At 33.8% G+C, this 18776-nt stretch overlaps 2 protein-coding genes across 3 annotated transcripts in view; one reads left to right on the forward strand and one right to left on the reverse strand.

The window, feature by feature from the left end:
* Nucleotides 1-5324: 5324 nt before the first annotated feature.
* LOC136417544 (15-hydroxyprostaglandin dehydrogenase [NAD(+)]-like) lies at nucleotides 5325-15103 on the reverse strand. The gene is made up of 5 exons (XM_066403295.1): nucleotides 14890-15103; nucleotides 8372-8495; nucleotides 8166-8272; nucleotides 6480-6814; nucleotides 5325-5554 (listed from the first exon to the last, which is right to left on the reverse strand). The coding sequence occupies exons 1-5, from the start codon at nucleotides 14989-14991 to the stop codon at nucleotides 5422-5424; spliced, it is 801 nt and encodes a 266-aa protein (XP_066259392.1). The 5' UTR covers nucleotides 14992-15103; the 3' UTR covers nucleotides 5325-5421.
* LOC136417551 (uncharacterized) overlaps nucleotides 6857-18776 on the forward strand; it is a 32267-nt gene continuing 20347 nt past the window's right edge. For both annotated transcript variants that reach the window (XM_066403302.1, XM_066403303.1), the window contains exon 1: nucleotides 6857-6860. The gene's annotated coding sequence lies outside the window, so the exon portion shown is untranslated. The remainder of the gene's footprint in view (nucleotides 6861-18776) is intronic.

An 18776-nucleotide genomic window follows, 5' to 3' on the forward strand; every position in this document is an offset into this window, starting at 1 on the left:
TGGTACCGCCAGTAGCCGAAGAAATATTGGGAAGCGTCGATGATGATGGGAGCATAGACTAAGATTATCTCTCCGGCATGAAATTGGAAGATGAAAGTGATTAACGAATACTATCAGTGATTGAAAAAAATTGCTCTATAGGTAGTTATTTCAGGATTCTTAGCTTAATTTGATATTTTTTTCTTGAAAATAATAAGAATACGGCAACGTTGCATCACTACCGAATAGTACTTACTACCTTTACTAGTGACCTCACCTACGCCACGCATGATCATGGTACGACTGTACGACGACGGTAAACTCCTTGGATTTACGTTCACGTCGGGTCAGCTTTTTTTAAAGAGGTTTGTGCTTGAACGCACAAATGGCACCGAGGTCTTGGAATTGGCGTATACCGCATATAAAGAGAACGGCTGTATCGTATAGGAGTGAGCATGTACCACTATGATAGCATACACACACTACTGTAGTAGAATCCCTGCAGGAAATGAAACAGCGAATTTCAACAACATATTATGTTACGACGATGACACCTCAATGATGTTGCATAGAGAAAACATATTAATCATAATTTTATCACTTTAATACACCAATAAAACAAAGAATAACTTGATAATTGAAAACTTATGAATTTTGCAGAAGGGGGGCATGAATCTGCAAACTAAAAAATATTGATTCAAAATCATAAATTTCAGTGGCTTATCTCTCGTGTTACTTTTTCCACATGTCGGTAATATATGCAAAAATGCACCAAATCTTTGACATAAAAATTTTAAATTCAAAATCTTAGAAAGTGGATATTTAAGCGGAAGCTATGCTAAGCATAATAAATAGGTACATATGTTTCATATAAATATATGATTCTTAATGTTTGCTTTCAAGATCTTCCGCTGGGGATCAAACATAGGTCATTTGCTTTTCCATAAACAGGGTGTTTCCTGATACTTTGACAAACTTTTGGAGGCAATTAATCGGGTTATTTTAACACAGGAAGTTCCGTTAAACAACGGTTTTTGATTGATTTCAAATTCCGATCAATCGGCTTTTCGAAAATATTACGAGAGGGAAGTGTTATTTAGATCGGACATGAGAAGCCTAGAACTTATCACTATATGCATTGCACCAGTGGTACCATTTATCACAGATTTTGTTACATTCAGGTTCCTCTAGATACGCGGTCAATCGGTTTTTTTGAAATGTTGCAAGAGAGAAGTGTTTTTGAGGCTGAACATGGAAAGTTCAGAATTTATCAGTGTATGTGTCGTATTAAGGGTACCAGTCATACTAGATTTTGTTGAGTTCAGTTTACTGTAGATATCTGGAGAATTGACTTTTCTGAAATGATACAAGTGGGAAGTGTCTTTGGGACTGGACATGGAAAGTCCAGAATTTATCAGTGTATGCATCACGTCAATCACATCAGTCATAATAGGTTTGATTAAATTCGGGTTACTGTAGATATCCAGTTAATCGGTTTTTCTGAAATGTTGCAAGAGAAAAGTGTCCTTTAGGCTGAACATGGGAAGTGCAGAATTTATCATTTCACGTAGATTGTCAGAAGCATCATTTGTGGCAGGTTTAATTGAATTTGGGACACCCTAAACCTCCCTCAAAATTGGTTTATGTGAAATATTGCAAGAAGGAAGTGTCCTTCAAACTGGACACAGTAAGTTGAGAATTTAACAGTGTATGTAACGTATCAGTGGCACAATTTGTGGTAGGTTTGGTTTAACTCGGCTCACTTTAGAGGCCCACTCAATCTGTTTTTGTGAGATATTAAAAGAAAGAACTGTCTTTTAAACTGGACATGGGCTCAGAATTTATCAATTTTGGCACAGTGCTACGGGCATGAATTGCGCTTTAAAAAACCTATATGAATAAGTAGTTTTTGTCCATTATTTTATGTACGAAAATGCGACCGCTCTATATGGTCCTGACTACTGGTATACTATATGGGACACACAAAATTTTTTAAAATGGAAGTTTTCCTGTTGAATTTTAAATGACTTTTAAGACGATTTTTTTAAATTGTTTTCAACCATAATTTAGCAAAAATGTCCTAAAACCACTGCCCCAACAAAAAAAAACTGAAATGTTGAGCACATGAATCAAAGTTCCATATTTTATATGGCATTTATGTGACGCGGTTTGCGGTATTTCCTCATGTAAACCACGTGGTCCTTGTGCTCAATGTTAAATTACTTCTGAAAAATAGCTGTCAGCAGTTATTAGTATTCTGATGAAATTTTCGCACATTTTTAATCCACATTCATTATTATCAACACTGTCGTTTCTTTTATTTTTTTGTTTATCAATTTTGGCAAAATTGGTTAGTCATGTTTAATATATTTGTTGACTAATAATATCTCATGCTAAATAAAAATATCTCTTGAATGATTGTAAAACTATGATGAGTACAAACAAAAACTCAAATCACATGTTTTTCACCAATTAATTTTATTAAGATGTCTCAAAAAAATTATCAGTAAATTTTAAATATTGATAACTTGGTTGAATAGTGGCCTATATTGAATCTGTTTACCTCACTCATGTAGAACGATCTATGAACTCAATATCGCTGTTATAAAATTTGAATTAAATCAAATCTCTTTGTTTTTTTTTGTTCAGTTTGATTCATGGTTCAGTTCAGAAATAAGACCCCAGGGTATCACTAAATTAGTGTCAAAGTAAATAAATTGTTAAAACTAAAAAAAAAAACGTTAAATCTGTAATGCGTATTTAACGCAGTGTAGGGAAACGTTAAATTTATCTGCAGTGCAAATTTGACATTTCTCGTTAAATTTCCAGTGCAGATTTACGTTTCCTGTCCAGAATGATTCGGCCAAAAAATCAAATATGTAAGTAGCCAGATTTTTCACGCTGAAAATACCCGCTTGATTGTATTAATTAGTAATGGTATAAACGTAGTCAATCTTATAGTAAACAGCACGTGATTGTAGACAACCCATCATACTTCGTCAAGGTAAGTAATTTTACGTCATAATAACTATTGAAGGTTTATCCTGGAAGATTTTCTTGATTTTGATGGTAGACGTGATTGATACAGTTATGCGTTACAAAATCTAAGCCCCTATTTTAGGGGCGTTTATTTATTTATTCACTTATTTTCTTAGGGAGATTTTCATGATGTCTCGGACCATGACACTAATCAGCTGACCACAGAATGTTTATTTTAAATATCTAAACATGCAAGTATTTTCTTTAATTGATATCAAGTAAATGCGTTTAAATTAAGGATATGAGATGAGCCGAAAGCAATTGAACATCACTTTAAAATACAAGATCTATTGAAGTAGTATCCATTGATTTTAAGTATTTTCTCACCTTAAATGTATAAAGTGGTTCCTTGTCGATTGATTTATGAGCTATTGGTAAAATGGTAATTCGCGCGTCCCATCTCCAAAAAAAAAAAAAAATTATGATAACAATGTTTTATGGCTAACTTGATTCGTTTATGACATATAAAGCGTTTTTGAAAAATGCCTCATTTAAAGTCGTTTATTTTAAAGTATAGAACAAAAGTGTAAGTAACATTTTTTTAGAGATTATAAATTAGGATTTGGTGGCGTTCTAATTTCCCTTATACAGGATTTCCTAGATTCAAAGTTACAGCCATTATTTTGACAACCCGTGTAGATAGAACGAAAATATTCATACAAAAGGTGTAGGGTCCAATTGGATATGTATGAAGTATGATAATTTTTTATGCGGGGTACGTCAAAAATAAGTTACGGATATATCTTTAATTTTTCAAATGGATCTCCCTGAATATTTGTCAATTTTTCGATTTCCGTTTCAATTCTAGACACTTTTCATATAAGGTACATATGGCCTACAATCAACGATTTATCAATTATTACAATGCTTCAATAAATTCTGAATTTATTTAAAACTTTATTTTAAAAAATATTAAACAAAATTAAGTAGGTGCTTATTTACAGATATGGTTCAAAATGTTCTCCGTTACAAATGAGACATTTCTCCATTCTCCTATTAAATTCTCTTAAGCAAGTGGCCTTAAATATAGCAGAGATAATGTGTGCACAAGCCGTTTTTATCCTTGTCTTTAAACCTTCTGAATTTTCAAGTTATGTAATAAACAGTATTCTTTCGATAGCCCCACAAAAAAAATCAAGTGGCATCAAATCTGAGCTGCGAGCTGGCCATTTAGTGGGTCCTGTGGTCGCTAGTATCTTATTCCCATACGCTGTTTCTAAAAATTCTGTTACTCTCCTAGAATTGTAAACAGATGCATTATCATCTAGGTGGAACTATGGGTAAGGCCTCTTGCTTAAGAGAATTTAATAGAAGAATAGAGGAATGAATTAATTCAGAAATTTGTTGAAACATTGTTATAATTGGTGAATCGTTGATTGTAGACCCTGTGTACCTTATATGAAAAGTGTCTAGAATTGAAACTGAAGGTAAAAAAAAATGACTGTCTCAGTGTGTTCCTGCCCTTGAGCGTCTAATCCTTTCAAAGCATGATTTTATATCGTTAAAAATATGATTTTTTCTTAAGTCCCAGTGTAGGAATAAGAAGGCTAAGGTACGGTACCTCGTAACCCAATTTACCAAAAATTGAATTTTTCTGTTTTTCAATTCTTTGTATCAGCCTGGAGCTGTTAGCAAATATGATATGTCAAGAATCAAGTTTGTTTACGTTTTAAACGCAAATACATAAGAGCCTGCAATTCTTGTAAAGATAACAAAGCTCATACCTAAACTGTTCGTAAGTACTTGCAGTACCTATTTACCTATGTCAATATAATTATCATTGACTTTAAGGTTTTTCAAGTTTTAAAGTATTTTTCTGTTTCACTTAAATAGTTTATTTGCTTTTCTGCAAAATTTGAATTTTGTGACATGCCCGGTGCTGTATTTATTTACTTAGTTATTGCTCTAGGTGGGTAATGATGACTTTTTACATTCACACGCCGTTTATTATTGGATCGGCCGTGGTTACACCGATAAAGCTTAATTCAACAAATGTGATATTTATAGCTTGAAAAATCTGATATTGGGTTGAGAATTGATTTTTTATGAATTCAAGGTAATTACGAGGATGAAAATAAAATTGAAGTATTAAGGAAATCTACTTCGAAGTTTCTATTGAGGAATGTTAAGAAGTAGTCGAAATACGAAGTCAGGGAAGTTGTAGGGTGGAATCTACAAAAAAGAACTTCTTAATTGATATTTTGACCGCTGAGATTTAAATAGGAACGTTTAGATCTGCACTCTAGGATCGAATTGGCCCTCTAGAAGCTAGATCGTATAGGAGGGACACTTCAAAAAGGCTCATCAACAAGAAATGCTTTATTTAAAAATCGTTAAGTAAACGGATTAACTCTACATACGTACATTTTAATATAAAATACAGATGTTATTATCACATTCCGCCTATTGCTTGCGCAAAGTGGTTCTGTCTGGAATGGCCACCTCGTAGACGGGCTGTCCACCTTCGGACACCCAGACGCTTCCATTTTCTCCTTTGGTAATTAGGGTGATCATGCCTTCTGCTACGTTGGTTGGCCTAGAAAATACAAGCAAGTGTTGAAGTACCAAATGTAGGCCTAATTTTTAACTTAACCATGCAACCGAACTGGCAGAAAAACCAAGAATTTTGATTTAATTCGAAATTTGTAAAAGTGCTGTTGAGTTATTGCTTGGTCACAAACCATTCAAAGTGTTGAAGATAAACAGGTTCGTTTCCCGTTACTATTTAACTAAATTATCTACAGCCTCATTAATAGACCGTTTTATTGGATTCAGTTTCATCCCCTTAAAAGTAACTAGACTAATAAAAAATCCATCGTTGGGGAATGTCGGCAGTCACCAATCCAAAGCAGGCTGTAAAAATATGTTTATTTTTCGACCTTCTAGATTTTCAGATTAGCGGAGTGATGTTCATTGACTGGGCTGCAAGTAGGGTGCTTTAGCTCTGACCTAGGCCCATTTACGCTCATGAAGCTTTATAACCAGTCAAGAGGTAGGTAGAGGCCTCTGGAGGCCAAAAAACTCTTATCAGGCTGTTTCACGAGATCCAATGTGTAGTATTAATTAAAAAAAGTATTAAACGTTACTAACCGATTTTGCCCAATTGATGAAGATAAAGAAAGAGAAACAACGGAGTTAATAACATGAAGGTAAATTAAATATATGCGTAAATGTTATCAGTTTGTTAATAATCGCTGCCAGGTATTTTTGTAATGCGAGTGTCAACATTGAGCGTACAGGACATACGGATTTCACGTGTAGACATTGTAAACCGCGTTACACAAACACCATCCATAATCTGAAACCTTGACTGATGTACTCGGCATTCCAACTTATTTTTTGTTTTGCAACTTTGTGGCTGTGGACTCATTTTTCATCTTAAAATAAATCGTCTTATCATATATAACTTACATAACTACTTTAAAACTTATATAAAACGTTTCGGTCAAAGCAACACTTACGGTTGTGCGGGCAAAGATCCAAGCTCGTTAGCCAAAACCTCGCCCAATTTGGGGTATCCTTGCAAGGCGAAACGGCCAGCCTCGGAAATCAGAGGGGTGTCAGTGACTCCAGGACACATTGTGACGAACTTGATCCCGGTTTCGTTCCAGAAGAACTCGGAGCCAAAGGACCTGGTTAAGCCCACCACGAAGTGCTTGGTGCCCACGTAAATGGGGCAACCGGACAGCTTCTGGAGCCCTAAGATGGAAGCGATGTTTGCCACCACTCCTCCCTTGCCACCGTGGTTCTTGCCGAAGTGCTTGATTGCCAGGAGACTGCCTTCGACTACGGCGTTCTGGACGTGAAAAAGTACTTTGCAGTACGTGTATGTTATCGAAAGGGTTTTAGGACATTCTGGATGAAGTGGTATAATGGAAGCTCAATGTTTTTTGTCCAGAAATTGAAGGAAAAATTCCACTAATGGAGAATCGTTTTGTTTACTTTCGGCAGGTTGATAGTAAGTTGGGAATTTCGAGTTAAAAATGAGTCTTAAGGAACAATCAGGACTATGCTACGGACATTCTTCCATTGGAAAGTAAAAAAGTCTTTAAAGGGATATCGTGGAAAATTGATTGTTCCAGTATATTCAGATATAAACAAATAGAGAATCAACTATGAGTTTAATTATAAAAAACGGAGGCTAAGTAATGAAACTAAGAAAAAGGAAATAAAAAATAATAAATAAGACAATAATTATTTATCCAGTTTTAAAGTAGAAAAAAAATTGCAGGAAATTTGTCTTTCGGGAGAATAAATTTGTGCTTTTAATTAATCGCCACTGATATCCTATATTTGACACTAATTATTACATATTAATATATTGATATCAGCGTGTTAGAATTTTTATTTTGCTTCGTTGCTTTAATGCTTTAAATAAAAAAAAATAAAAAACACACTCAAAATACCAAAAATAGAAACTTTATCTGCTTGTTTTCCCTGTATGGTTTGTGCATATTTATATAATTCCCGTTTTATGTTTACTTGCCTTTTATCGTGTCAAGTAGAATATTTTTGGCATTAATAATATTTGCGGCGTTTTCAGTAAGATTTTTAATTCGTGAGATTTATATATAACTTTGTTGCATGTCGTGAAAAAGATTTGAGTTCCGAAATAGTTCTGTAAATTCCATTTTTTTTTCAATTTTCACATTAAGAGAAATATATTTTACTTAAAAGATCTTTTTTTGTACGCGCAAAACACCGTAAAACTACTGTGAAGGGAAATTTCCCTGTCAATGACGCTTTACAAGCCTCTAGTCAGATTAAATATAGCTGAAAAATAGTTTTTCCAAAATATTAAACTTCAATTGTTTTTTAGATCATATTCCGCCATTTTAAATCTGAATAAAAAAAGAAAACCAACAATTGAAGATGGCCGCAGGTAGCTGCTCCGTTGCGAATCGAGCTTTGCATTCATGGAGATTTAACATACATGCAGAGTACTTCTTAAGAAGCATTTTTTTTTCAAATTTAATGATCGATAATGGTTAACTTGACATTATTTTTTTACTTCTTTATCTTTTCTAAATCGGTTATTTAATGAGAAAACTAATGGAAAGAAAGCATTAGTTTGTATATAATAAAGGAAATTGCTATAAAAACATCGGCGGGTGAAAATAACATGTTATTCATGGAAAAGGACTTACACAATTGAGGGCAATTTGTTTCTCCCAATCAGCGTCAAACATGATTCCTGCGTTGTTAATTACGATGTCCAGACCTTTGAAATGAGCGACAGTCTTATCGAAGGCATCTATGAGAAAATATCATAAATATTTAGTGAGGCAAAATGTCAGCAATCAGAACAGCAGTTATTACATTCCATTACTCTTTATCACTTCGCTATATTTACCTGAAAGCTCCTGTTTGCTGATCACACTTGCTTTGATGAAAATGGCGGTTCCGTCTCCGTGCTTCTTGTTTATGTCTGCAGCTACTTCGTCACCGTGTGAGCTTATGTCAACAATAGAGATTCCCTAAAAAAATACCAAAAATTGTCTTGCAGAAGATCTTTTTATCACGCACGTATCGTAAGTGGTGATTACAGCACGGCACGGCGTGCGTGCGTAAAGCGGTCTTTACGATGGATGTGGATTTACTAGGGGTCACGTTAGAAATTGAAAAAAGTTTTCTAGGAGAAAGAGTGAAGTTTATGATTTATATAAGTTGAAATTTTTAGCGTTTACGCGGAGATAGGTGCAACGAACGGGAAGGTAGTAATAAAATTAAAGTAAATATAATATAAATAGTAGTAAGTTTGTCTGAAAATTTCCACTTTGTAATTTTATCACTAATTTTATGACTCATTGTATCTACTTCTACGTAAACACGAAAAATTCCGAGCTGAAAATATGATAAATTTCAATTCCGGCATATCAAAACACATTGCCAAACTGAACTGTTGTGAATTGGAAAATTCTTGGCGCCTAAAAGCATCAATTAGCGGTGCCGTTGTACATTTGTAATAATAAAACTATTATATGACATTCGTGCGTAAGAGTCTTTAAAGCTCTTGCGCCTTGAAAAGCACTCCCTTGCGTGTGCTTTAAAGCTCTTCTTACACCCCTGCGTTATAAAATCCTATTAAAAGTCAGGACCATAAACAACACCCGAGAGCGAAGATCGGCCCTTTTTGATTTTGCAGAACGCCATCGGTGAGCGAATAAATCCTTTGAAGCTGGCACATTTTAAAAAATAATTGTGCTGATTTTAATTGGAATACATTAAAGTTTATTTACATCCATTTGCCAGATTGAAGTGCGTACACAATCAATAATGTATTTACTTTCCCACAAACAGTCGGAGCACTTGCGTCAATTTAAATTCGATCGTTTACTATGTGCCGTCAGCACAAATTTTGGGTCATATGAACCTGACTTGGGTCGAAATTAGACAAAAACAATCGTGGACACCATAAGGTTTCACATGCGTATTTTCATTAATTTCTCGTTAATTTACGGAAACTTTCATAATTATAGGTGAGCTCATGGTCCCACTAATGCTGCGGTTGTTAGGTGGTTCCCCTCTTAATCAACCTCAAGCTGCAACTTTAAACCTTTTGGGTAAAAGCCTGACACGCGCGGACTGAAGAATATTAGGGACAGGAGATGACTTATTCATTAAATGAGCGTATTATATTAATTACAGTGTTTCCAAGAGAATTCTCCACGTGTCTAGTTTGCATAGATCTCAATTCTAGATACTTGTTATTTCACTAAAACCATTAACAGTGCATTTTCAAATGCATGTCCCGAATGTTAATTTGAAAATTTTATGAAAGACTTGAAAAGTGCGGTAAAAAGTGAAAAATACGCGACGAAAAGTGAGGTGATGCACAGTGAAGTGGAGGCAAAATGCGCCACAGTACTAAAAGGGGGAGAGCAAAAATATTGAAAGAAGGTAATATTAAACGACAGAAAAAATAAACGAGAATGACAGGAAGTGCAAAAACTAGATTTCCGCCCTCTAAATAATGCATTTTATTAACAATAAAATATTTATGTTATGTAAATATTGGCTGTATATTTTATGGGACTGCGTGGTAACCAGTCGATCTGCCCACATTATTGCAGTTTGCAAATGTTGTTATCGATAAAGTGCACCTACTTATAACAAGCGATAAATCTAATGTTAGATGAAATGCAAATATTTACGGTTTACATAAATGTACAGGCCGGTAATTTACTAAACTACGTATTATTGCCAACAGCAAGCTATACCGATGTAGATTTTTGTTGTATTAATGGGAAAATACATTGCGTTTGCAAAAGCAATATCTATTGTTCACTGAAATCGGGTAAATTAAATTGTTTTTTCTCAATATACAGGGTGTTTGAGTCTTTGGGTCCTTTCAAGGAGTAGCAGGAAATCTCAACAGAAGACGACTGGGTAAGAAAATATTATTTAAACAAAGGTGTTAAAGCTCTCATACTTCCTTTTCTCCTCCAAGTTTTGCAATATTTAGTTCAAATTTGGAAAGTAGGTTTCACCACATCAATAAAGTCAACTTGAAAATGTACAGGATGTTTTTTGACGCAGTCGGGTTATTTTTTACGGACTGAAATTGTTAAAGTTTCTCATAAATGTCGGCCTAAGATCGTCATTTTGTGTCAATCAGTGACTCAACTTTTGCAAATTGTTTACAAACTATAGGCGTCCCCGCACAGAGCAACTTTCCCGTTACAATTTAAAACCGTAATTTTCATGAATAGAAATTAAATTTTATGTAAATCCATATCGTAAACTTTATAAAAAAAAATTAAATTTCAAATTAAAACGGAGATTTTCTAGAGTAAACCTTTAACTGTAGAAGAAAAATTAAAACAGGGGCGTACTTAAGTACTTACCTCCCTCATGAGATTTGCTTACAAGAACAATGGACTCTCTACGTGTAGTTCTTTTCAACCAGTTTCAAATGACTAAATAGCAAATATTTCCAGAAAAGAAATGAAAGATAGATACAATAGAAGTTGGTCCGCCAAACTATGGGCTTCCCCCTCATGGGACATTTTAAGCCACATCTGACATTTAAATTTATTTACAATAAAATTGATTTAACTAATTTTTTGTTAAATATGTATATTGACCAAATTTACCTTCTGAAGCGCATTCTAATTTAAGATGAAGGATATTTTAAGAGGAGTCTTATAGAGTTGAACGCACCGGTATATTTTTGGAAATTACTGCAAGAGTACCAATTTAGTAACTGTACTATCCTATGCTGAGACTTGAACACACAAAACGACAAAAAGGCCTATCGGCATTTTGATAACGACGATTTATTAGAAAAAACACGAAAACATGTAGCTGCTAAAACTATATTAACACCAAGCGAGATAAGTATTTTAGCAGGGCTCAATATTCAGAGATCTCAATCAAGACTCAGAGATCATCTATTCTCTACAGTTATAAAAGCCATGGAAACATTTTTGCAGGCTCTACGAATAGAGCTACTTTAAGGCATCCAGGGGTTTTTTCATCGGTAGAGGAAAAGTTAACGCACGAGCGACATTAACATATCCAATCAAGTCATCATAGTATTATACATCATAAAAATGTATTTTTTTAATCCAAAAATCACTTCATTTTTTACAAGAGCTCGATGTGTGAACTAATAAACGAATGGCAAGATTTAATTAGCATATTAAATTAAATTAAGAATTGAATAAGCAAACTATTTTTTAGTCTTCCTTACTCTGCACATTGCGTAATATACAGGGTGTCCGGGAAGGTCACGTCATAAATTCTAGGGTTTATAGAGAAGGCTGAAACAATGCTAGTAATTTATATTAAAAAAATCCTAGTGGCTTTCGTTACAAAGTTATTTGCTTTCAAAGTAAGAACTCAAAAAAGGGATTTTTTGCTGTAACTTTCAAACAATTTTCATGGTAACAATGAAAGTTGGGCGGTTTAAATAATTCATACTTTTTTTCATACGCAAACAGATGTTTCATATGTCTTCCTTATACAGAGGAAACCAAAATTTCTCATTTAAACGTAAATTTTTTTAGTGAGTTGACGAAATCAGTTTTTTTTCATAGTTTTCCCTCAGAAAAGGAATACCTTGTTTAATTCATATCTTGTACCGTTTTTTAAGAAAATCTTTTTCTATTATCAACATGCACCATACATGGCAACAATTTGATGTCAAATAAAATAACAATTTATTGTAAAAAATGGTACATTACAGCTAAAGTTATCAAAAATGTTTATGCCAACATTCGATATCAACAATATTCAATATTATCAACATTAGTTATTTTAATAATATCATAGAGTTTAACAACGAGGAGTATGCAAATAATGCATCTAATATTCGGATTTGCAGAAGGTAAAGCTATTGAAGCTGCTGTGTTTAAGTCCGAGATGCTCACATTGAACATTCTTAATGACTTTAGCTGTAATATATACCATTTTTACATTATTAACTGCTATTTTATTTGATTTCAGATTATTGGCATGTATGGTGCACGTTGATAGTAAAATGCGATTTTCTCAAAAACGGTACAAGATATCGATCACAGCAAGGTATGCGTTTTTTGTAGGAAAGTTATAAAAAAGTTAAGTTATTAAAGGAAATACTGATTTTTCTCAACTCTCAAAACAAAAATTAATGAGTTTAAATGAGAGATTTTGACTTCTCTTGTTTAAAAAAAGACATGAAACATCGATGTATATAAGAAACTAAGTACGACTATTTAAACCACCTAATTTTTATTGTTACCCTAATAATTTTTTTAAAGTTACGGCAAAAATACCTTTTTTGAATTCTTACTTTGAGAGCGAATAACGTGGTAACGAAGGCCGCTAGGAATTTTTTTCATGTGAACTACTAGCATTGTTTCAGCCTTTTCTATAAACCCTAGAATTTATGATGTGACCTTTCCAGACACCCGGTATAACTTAAGAAGGGCAAAGCATGCAAACTTTCCTTTTTAATAGACTAGGAGATAGAGTGAAATTTCCTTAATAGACTGGGAGATCGAATAACGTTTAACCCACAATTTTCTCGGACAACTACCATAGTTATACCTTGGACTTGGACTCTGTGAGCTATGCTACGATATTTAGCGAGATATTTCTATTTCCAAGGAGAAATTGTATCATCTCTCTATTCTCGCCTTCATGAGGATGCACGGGCGACGTCTACGAGATATTCTATGCACCGTTCCAGATATTGCTTATGGCTATGGATAATTCACATAATAGAAAATACTGAAATATACAAATTGGCCAATACATGGAGAATCGATTATATTAAATTAAAAAAATATATGATCACAGAAAATACATACGCATTTGAGCCCACATATTACCTTGAACTTAACATTCATGTGTTAACGCGTCATTGAGGTATTTCGGAAGTATTTTATTTTTGACTTGAAAGTTAGTTCAGGCTCAGTAAGTTAAAAGAAAGCGGAGATAAAATATTGTGAAATAATACGTATGTAATAAGGACAGTCCATTTTCAGGTTTCACTCACAAGCTTACTCGGCTGTAAACTGGCTTCTTTCGTAAAACCTTACTTTATGTGAATTACTATAAATAACCAATACAATATTATACAATATTTAAATCAAACACCACTTATCGCTAATTATGTATGACCATTTTTATGATAAATAATTGAATATTTAAAGGTAAATCGTGAAAATAAATGACCTAATTTGAAAACATCAAAATTGGTGAGGGGTAAAGTTGAAATTAACTTATGCCTGAGCGAAGAAAAAAGAGAAGAAAATGCTGAATCGAAACAAGAAAAAATACATACAAGTTTCAGTTCCCTTTGATTTTTAATGAAATTCAAAAGACATTTTTGTCCAGAAATCAGTTCATATGAAAAAACTCATGATTTTTTAAGTCGCATAAAATTGAAGCTCAATTCAACGTTTTTCGTGCATTTCACAATATTAAATTTTCGACCATTTTGTGCATTGAAAAATATTGTTAATGGAAGATGTATCTCAAGATGTACAGAAAAAGTCATGATATTTTTATATCAAAATTTGAGCACTTTGCCAGAGAACATTATAGAAACTTACGTGTTTCCTGTATAAACTTTTATTATGGCACGATTTCCATTCCTTTTTGAATTATGATTTTTTTTAATTGCTAATTATTATTAACAGTTAATCTTTTTTTTTTTTTGAAGAGGAAGATCGCTACGAAAAGTTGGGCAAATATCATGCAATCAAGATGACTGTATGGCATTTCCACGATGATTTGAAAAGAGAAAAAAAAATTATGGGCTCTGAAAAATTGCTATTTTTGTATAATTTTTTGAAAGGTGTTAGACGTAATTTTTTTAAAAGTTTTTAAATCTAGAAATAATTGAAATTTTCTAACATGTGCCTCATAATTCACTCAGGACAATACTTGAATATTTTGTGCGTTAAAAACCGCAATTAATACATACAAAATTTTGCGCTTAAGTTTTCTATCGCAATAATGTTGTTGTTGATGAGCATAAAATGCAACTTTTCCTAATTATTGCTCGGATTACTTGAATGTCGCTAACTAAAATATACTTCGGTTTATTGAGATTCATCGCAACCAATGACATAGCATGAGAAAATTGTTTATGTAAATGAAAACCCGAATAATTATGCTAATATTTGCTTAAATATTAGTGTTAAATCCTACCAGTTTGATAGTCAGCATGCCTATTTACATAATAAATAATAAATATGCACTTTAAATGCATGCAATGTTTTAATTCCTATTTTCGAACAAATAGTTTTCAAATGACAACTATTGCGGACATTATAAAATGCAGTTAAAAAAATATATATATACATACATATAAAATTTAAAAAGTGTTAAAACACATGGAAATATCTAAGAAGAATAAGAAAAAAAGGAAAATCTCACCTTCAATCCATGCTTCAGCAGTTCGTTCACATAGGCCAAGCCAATGCCGTTGGCTCCCCCGGTAACTAGGGCGATTTTCCCTTTGATATCAAAAGCTGCCATTTCTTCTTTGGTTGATGTCAGAAAGTGGACTTTACTTTCAAAACTATGCCGAGTCGAGTACTACCAGCGGAGTAAACTGTAGGTCTGTTCGTACTGAATTTATAAACGTGCCAAGACAGATAGATACACGTGGATACGGTAAATATTGATCAAACCAAGGATATCGTTATTGCTTTGGCAGTGGTGCCGAGTCTTTATATTTTTCTGGTATTTGGGTACGATGAAATGACACTTATTGGGGGTTGGTGTAGATAGGATAAGGGCGAGTTTTCTAACAGCCAGGGCCGGCGCCACCCAATGTGCAAACTGTGCGCGTGTACAGGGCGGGAGATTCGAAGGTACAGTAAATAGTGGAAGGAAAAAAGTAGAAAAAGAGGCGGCAAAACTTTAATTCATCCAAGACGACAAACTTTTGAACACGGGCGGTAAACTGCCCCGGCCCTGCTAATAGCGTGGCGATAACGAGGGCAAAGGAATTTTTAGAGATTTTGAAACGGAAGATATCTCTTCACATATGTCATAGACTTTCATGTCAAAATTAGAAGTCATTAATGTGAGATAAGGACTATCAGTAAAACAGGCATTTAGGCATTTAGGAAATCATGCTCTACACCAGAAACTACAGTACAGGACCAATAACAGGCCAGTTATACAAGGTGGCTCAAATAAGAAGGAACTTTGCAGGCATCTCGTAAAATATCATTATATAAGAAAAGAAGAAGTGATTATTAATCAGAAGAGAGGGATGTCTTATTGGAAATCATGTTTCAAATTAAGGAAAATCCCATTAGTTTGGGAAGATATTGGGGAAAATCGGATTTTCATGATTTCGTTGCAGTTTTCTTATTCTACTTAAAGGAATAAAGTGATGTGCGACATTTTCCCCTTGACAAGATGTTATACTTGAATTTTCCGACGTTTCCGCATTTCTCCGCCATCATCAACCTTGTGTTTTAAATAGTTTAGTAAATTCTACTTTATGTGCTGAATACAATGACGTTTGCAACTCGTCAAATGACGAGACGTTACAGATGGGTCAAAATTGCAAACTTTGGGGACAGCAAAATAGACAATTTGGAGAAATGAGAAATAACTTCGTTACAATAAAACCAAATTCATAAATATATATATATATATATATATACTTTATTCATAAATAATAAAAACAATCGTTAATTAAAAAAATACTTTTAATGTCAAATAAACTTTAAAAATGAGAATAAGTCATATGTCATGTATGAATGAGATCATTTTCCAGATGTCCAACGATTAAATAATCAACTATTTCGATTATCTTGTTGACATCAGATGATCAAACTGTTATGATCAAACCGTAACTGTAACGGAACATGATAACCAACAAAAACCAACTTTAGGGACCAGATTCTCGAATTCAGGGGGTAGAAGGTTCCCAAGTAGTAACGTCAAAATGACGTGTATTTGACATTCTTGATCATCGACATTCTACATGACTACACTGTGTCGATTAATCCATTCCCACGTCATTCCCAAGGATTGTTCTGCTCTCCAAACTCGAGAATAGGGCCCCTGATCTAGAAAATAACGGCAATGTTAACGTGAACTGCCTGAAAACTCGTCATGAATTTCTCTTTTTACTTATGAATCCTAATTTCAGGGGGCATTTCTCAGAAATCTGAGGTAAACTGATGAGAAATTGCCTTAGAATAGAGAAGATAATTGTCAAAATGATTAGGTACACCGAGTTTTTCAAAAGAAAAGTAACTCGACCCTCGTATATTACAAAAAGATAAGCAATTTTTAAATTTTACTATGATGCTGGTTTGTTCATTATCTTAGGGTATCTAGTTTCTTCCAGATTTTCAAGTCGAAATTTTAATGAAGAACTATTGAAAAGATGGTAGTCTTGTCACAACCTGCACGCATCGTTTATAGAGGTTGATTGTGGAGTCTTTGAGTTCTGAGAGTGTTGAATAAAAGCAAACCAATTTTACGCAAAAACCTGAGTGATAAAATGAAGAGCACCAAATGTCCAAGTTTTAGCTTTTTAGATTGACATTCTGATATTACCCGAACCGAACCCCAAAACCACAACATTGAAGAATATCACACATCTCCAGCAAGCAGTTCTTATGGGTAATAAAACTTATAAGGGTTGGGTTAGATGGACTAAGTTTTAGCCATGCGGATAATGGCAACAATTGAGTTTGACGGTCACATCTTGGTGGTTTTATCTAATCTTGACGACGTTTAAAGGAATAGAAGAATTAGCGTACTTTTTGGCTCACCTCAGCTTTGTCTTCAGTAAAAAATTTATCAAAATTATTATAAATATTTTTTATGAACTTCAAGTGCCCTGTGAGGGACAAGTCTCACTAACCTGAACTAACTTGAATTATTCACGACTAACCTGAACTGTCCTTAGGCATGACGGTATTATGGTCACTCACCATTTTGGCATTCCAAACGTTTTTGTGGTACCTCACTGATCGAATTACAGTTCATCACCGGAATTTGAATTTTTTTCATTTAGAGACTTTTTGTCGCTTTGTGGATTAAATAGGAAAATAAGACTAAGAACACAGTTTTTTTTTAATTCAGCAGTATTTGGAATGCGGATGTAAAACTGGTATCGACTTAGGGCCTTATTATGATATTAAAATATAGATAATGTTAATAAAAAGCTAGTTTTTATAGAAGTAAATAATCTGGCCGACACCAGGGCTCAATTTCAACGCTTCTACGAAAATTAGCTGGCAGTCAATGCTACCAGTACATTGATAATTTGGCCCTAAGCAAAATTACTAAAATAACTATCATTTATTTTCTATTATTTTTTCAAAGTTCTAACCCTGTTGGGGATTCGGAAGAAGAGCAAAGGCCAAAGAAGTTTCCAAATGGACCGAAGATACAAAATTTTAGGAAACGATCGGTCAGTGCTGTAGCGCGCAAAAAGTGGAGCGATGAAAGGGGGCCTGACCCCATAAAAATGAACTTAAAAAAATAATTTGATGAATTTTTCTTTTTATTTTTTTGAGTTCCATCGAGTAATGCTCAGCGTTACATTATTTGCGAACAGGATGGCTTGAAGTGTACTAAACATGGCAACTGTGCTGTAATTATAGTAGTTCAGATATGTCCATTATAAAACTTATATAACAAAATAAAGCGTATTTATATTTTTCTTGATATATCTGGCAAATGCGTGGAAGCGTACTGACGTATGAGATTATAGGTAGGTTAGTCGATAGGGATAATTTAAGATTCTGAACTTGTTGTTGTTATTAAAGTGTTTTTTTTTTAATTTCACCATGGATCTGAGGTCAGCACAGCTTCTTGTATTTTTAGATCCAATTATGGGTAGCAAAGGAAAAAATTCGGCAGATGCGTTATCACCAAAATCCATCAAATCATTACTAAAAAAAATATTATACTTCATTGAGTACGTGTTCCGCAAATGTTTGCCAAACACTTCTAACATGCATAGTCTTTATCGTAACTACAGTCCGGAAAGAAAAAAATCCAACACAATTGTGTTATACAATAAACAACATTTTACTAGGTGTTAACGGAAATGAAGCAAAATTGTCTCGTTACCGCATTTTTGGTTAAAAGCTTAATTTCGGAGGGGACAGGCTGATTTTCGAAATGCCCTGGATGTATTTCCGGGTTTCTCTTTGAGATTTTTCGCCGTAGATCAATTTTATTATTAAATTTTCATTGTGAAAAATATATAGCAGATTGATTTTAAGAAGTTGTGCACTTGACCGGACGCCTGCTAATTTGTCTTGACTTTCCCGGCCATC

The sequence above is a fragment of the Euwallacea similis genome, chromosome 28, assembly GCF_039881205.1.
Source record: "Euwallacea similis isolate ESF13 chromosome 28, ESF131.1, whole genome shotgun sequence".
Classification (NCBI taxonomy): domain Eukaryota; kingdom Metazoa; phylum Arthropoda; class Insecta; order Coleoptera; family Curculionidae; genus Euwallacea; species Euwallacea similis.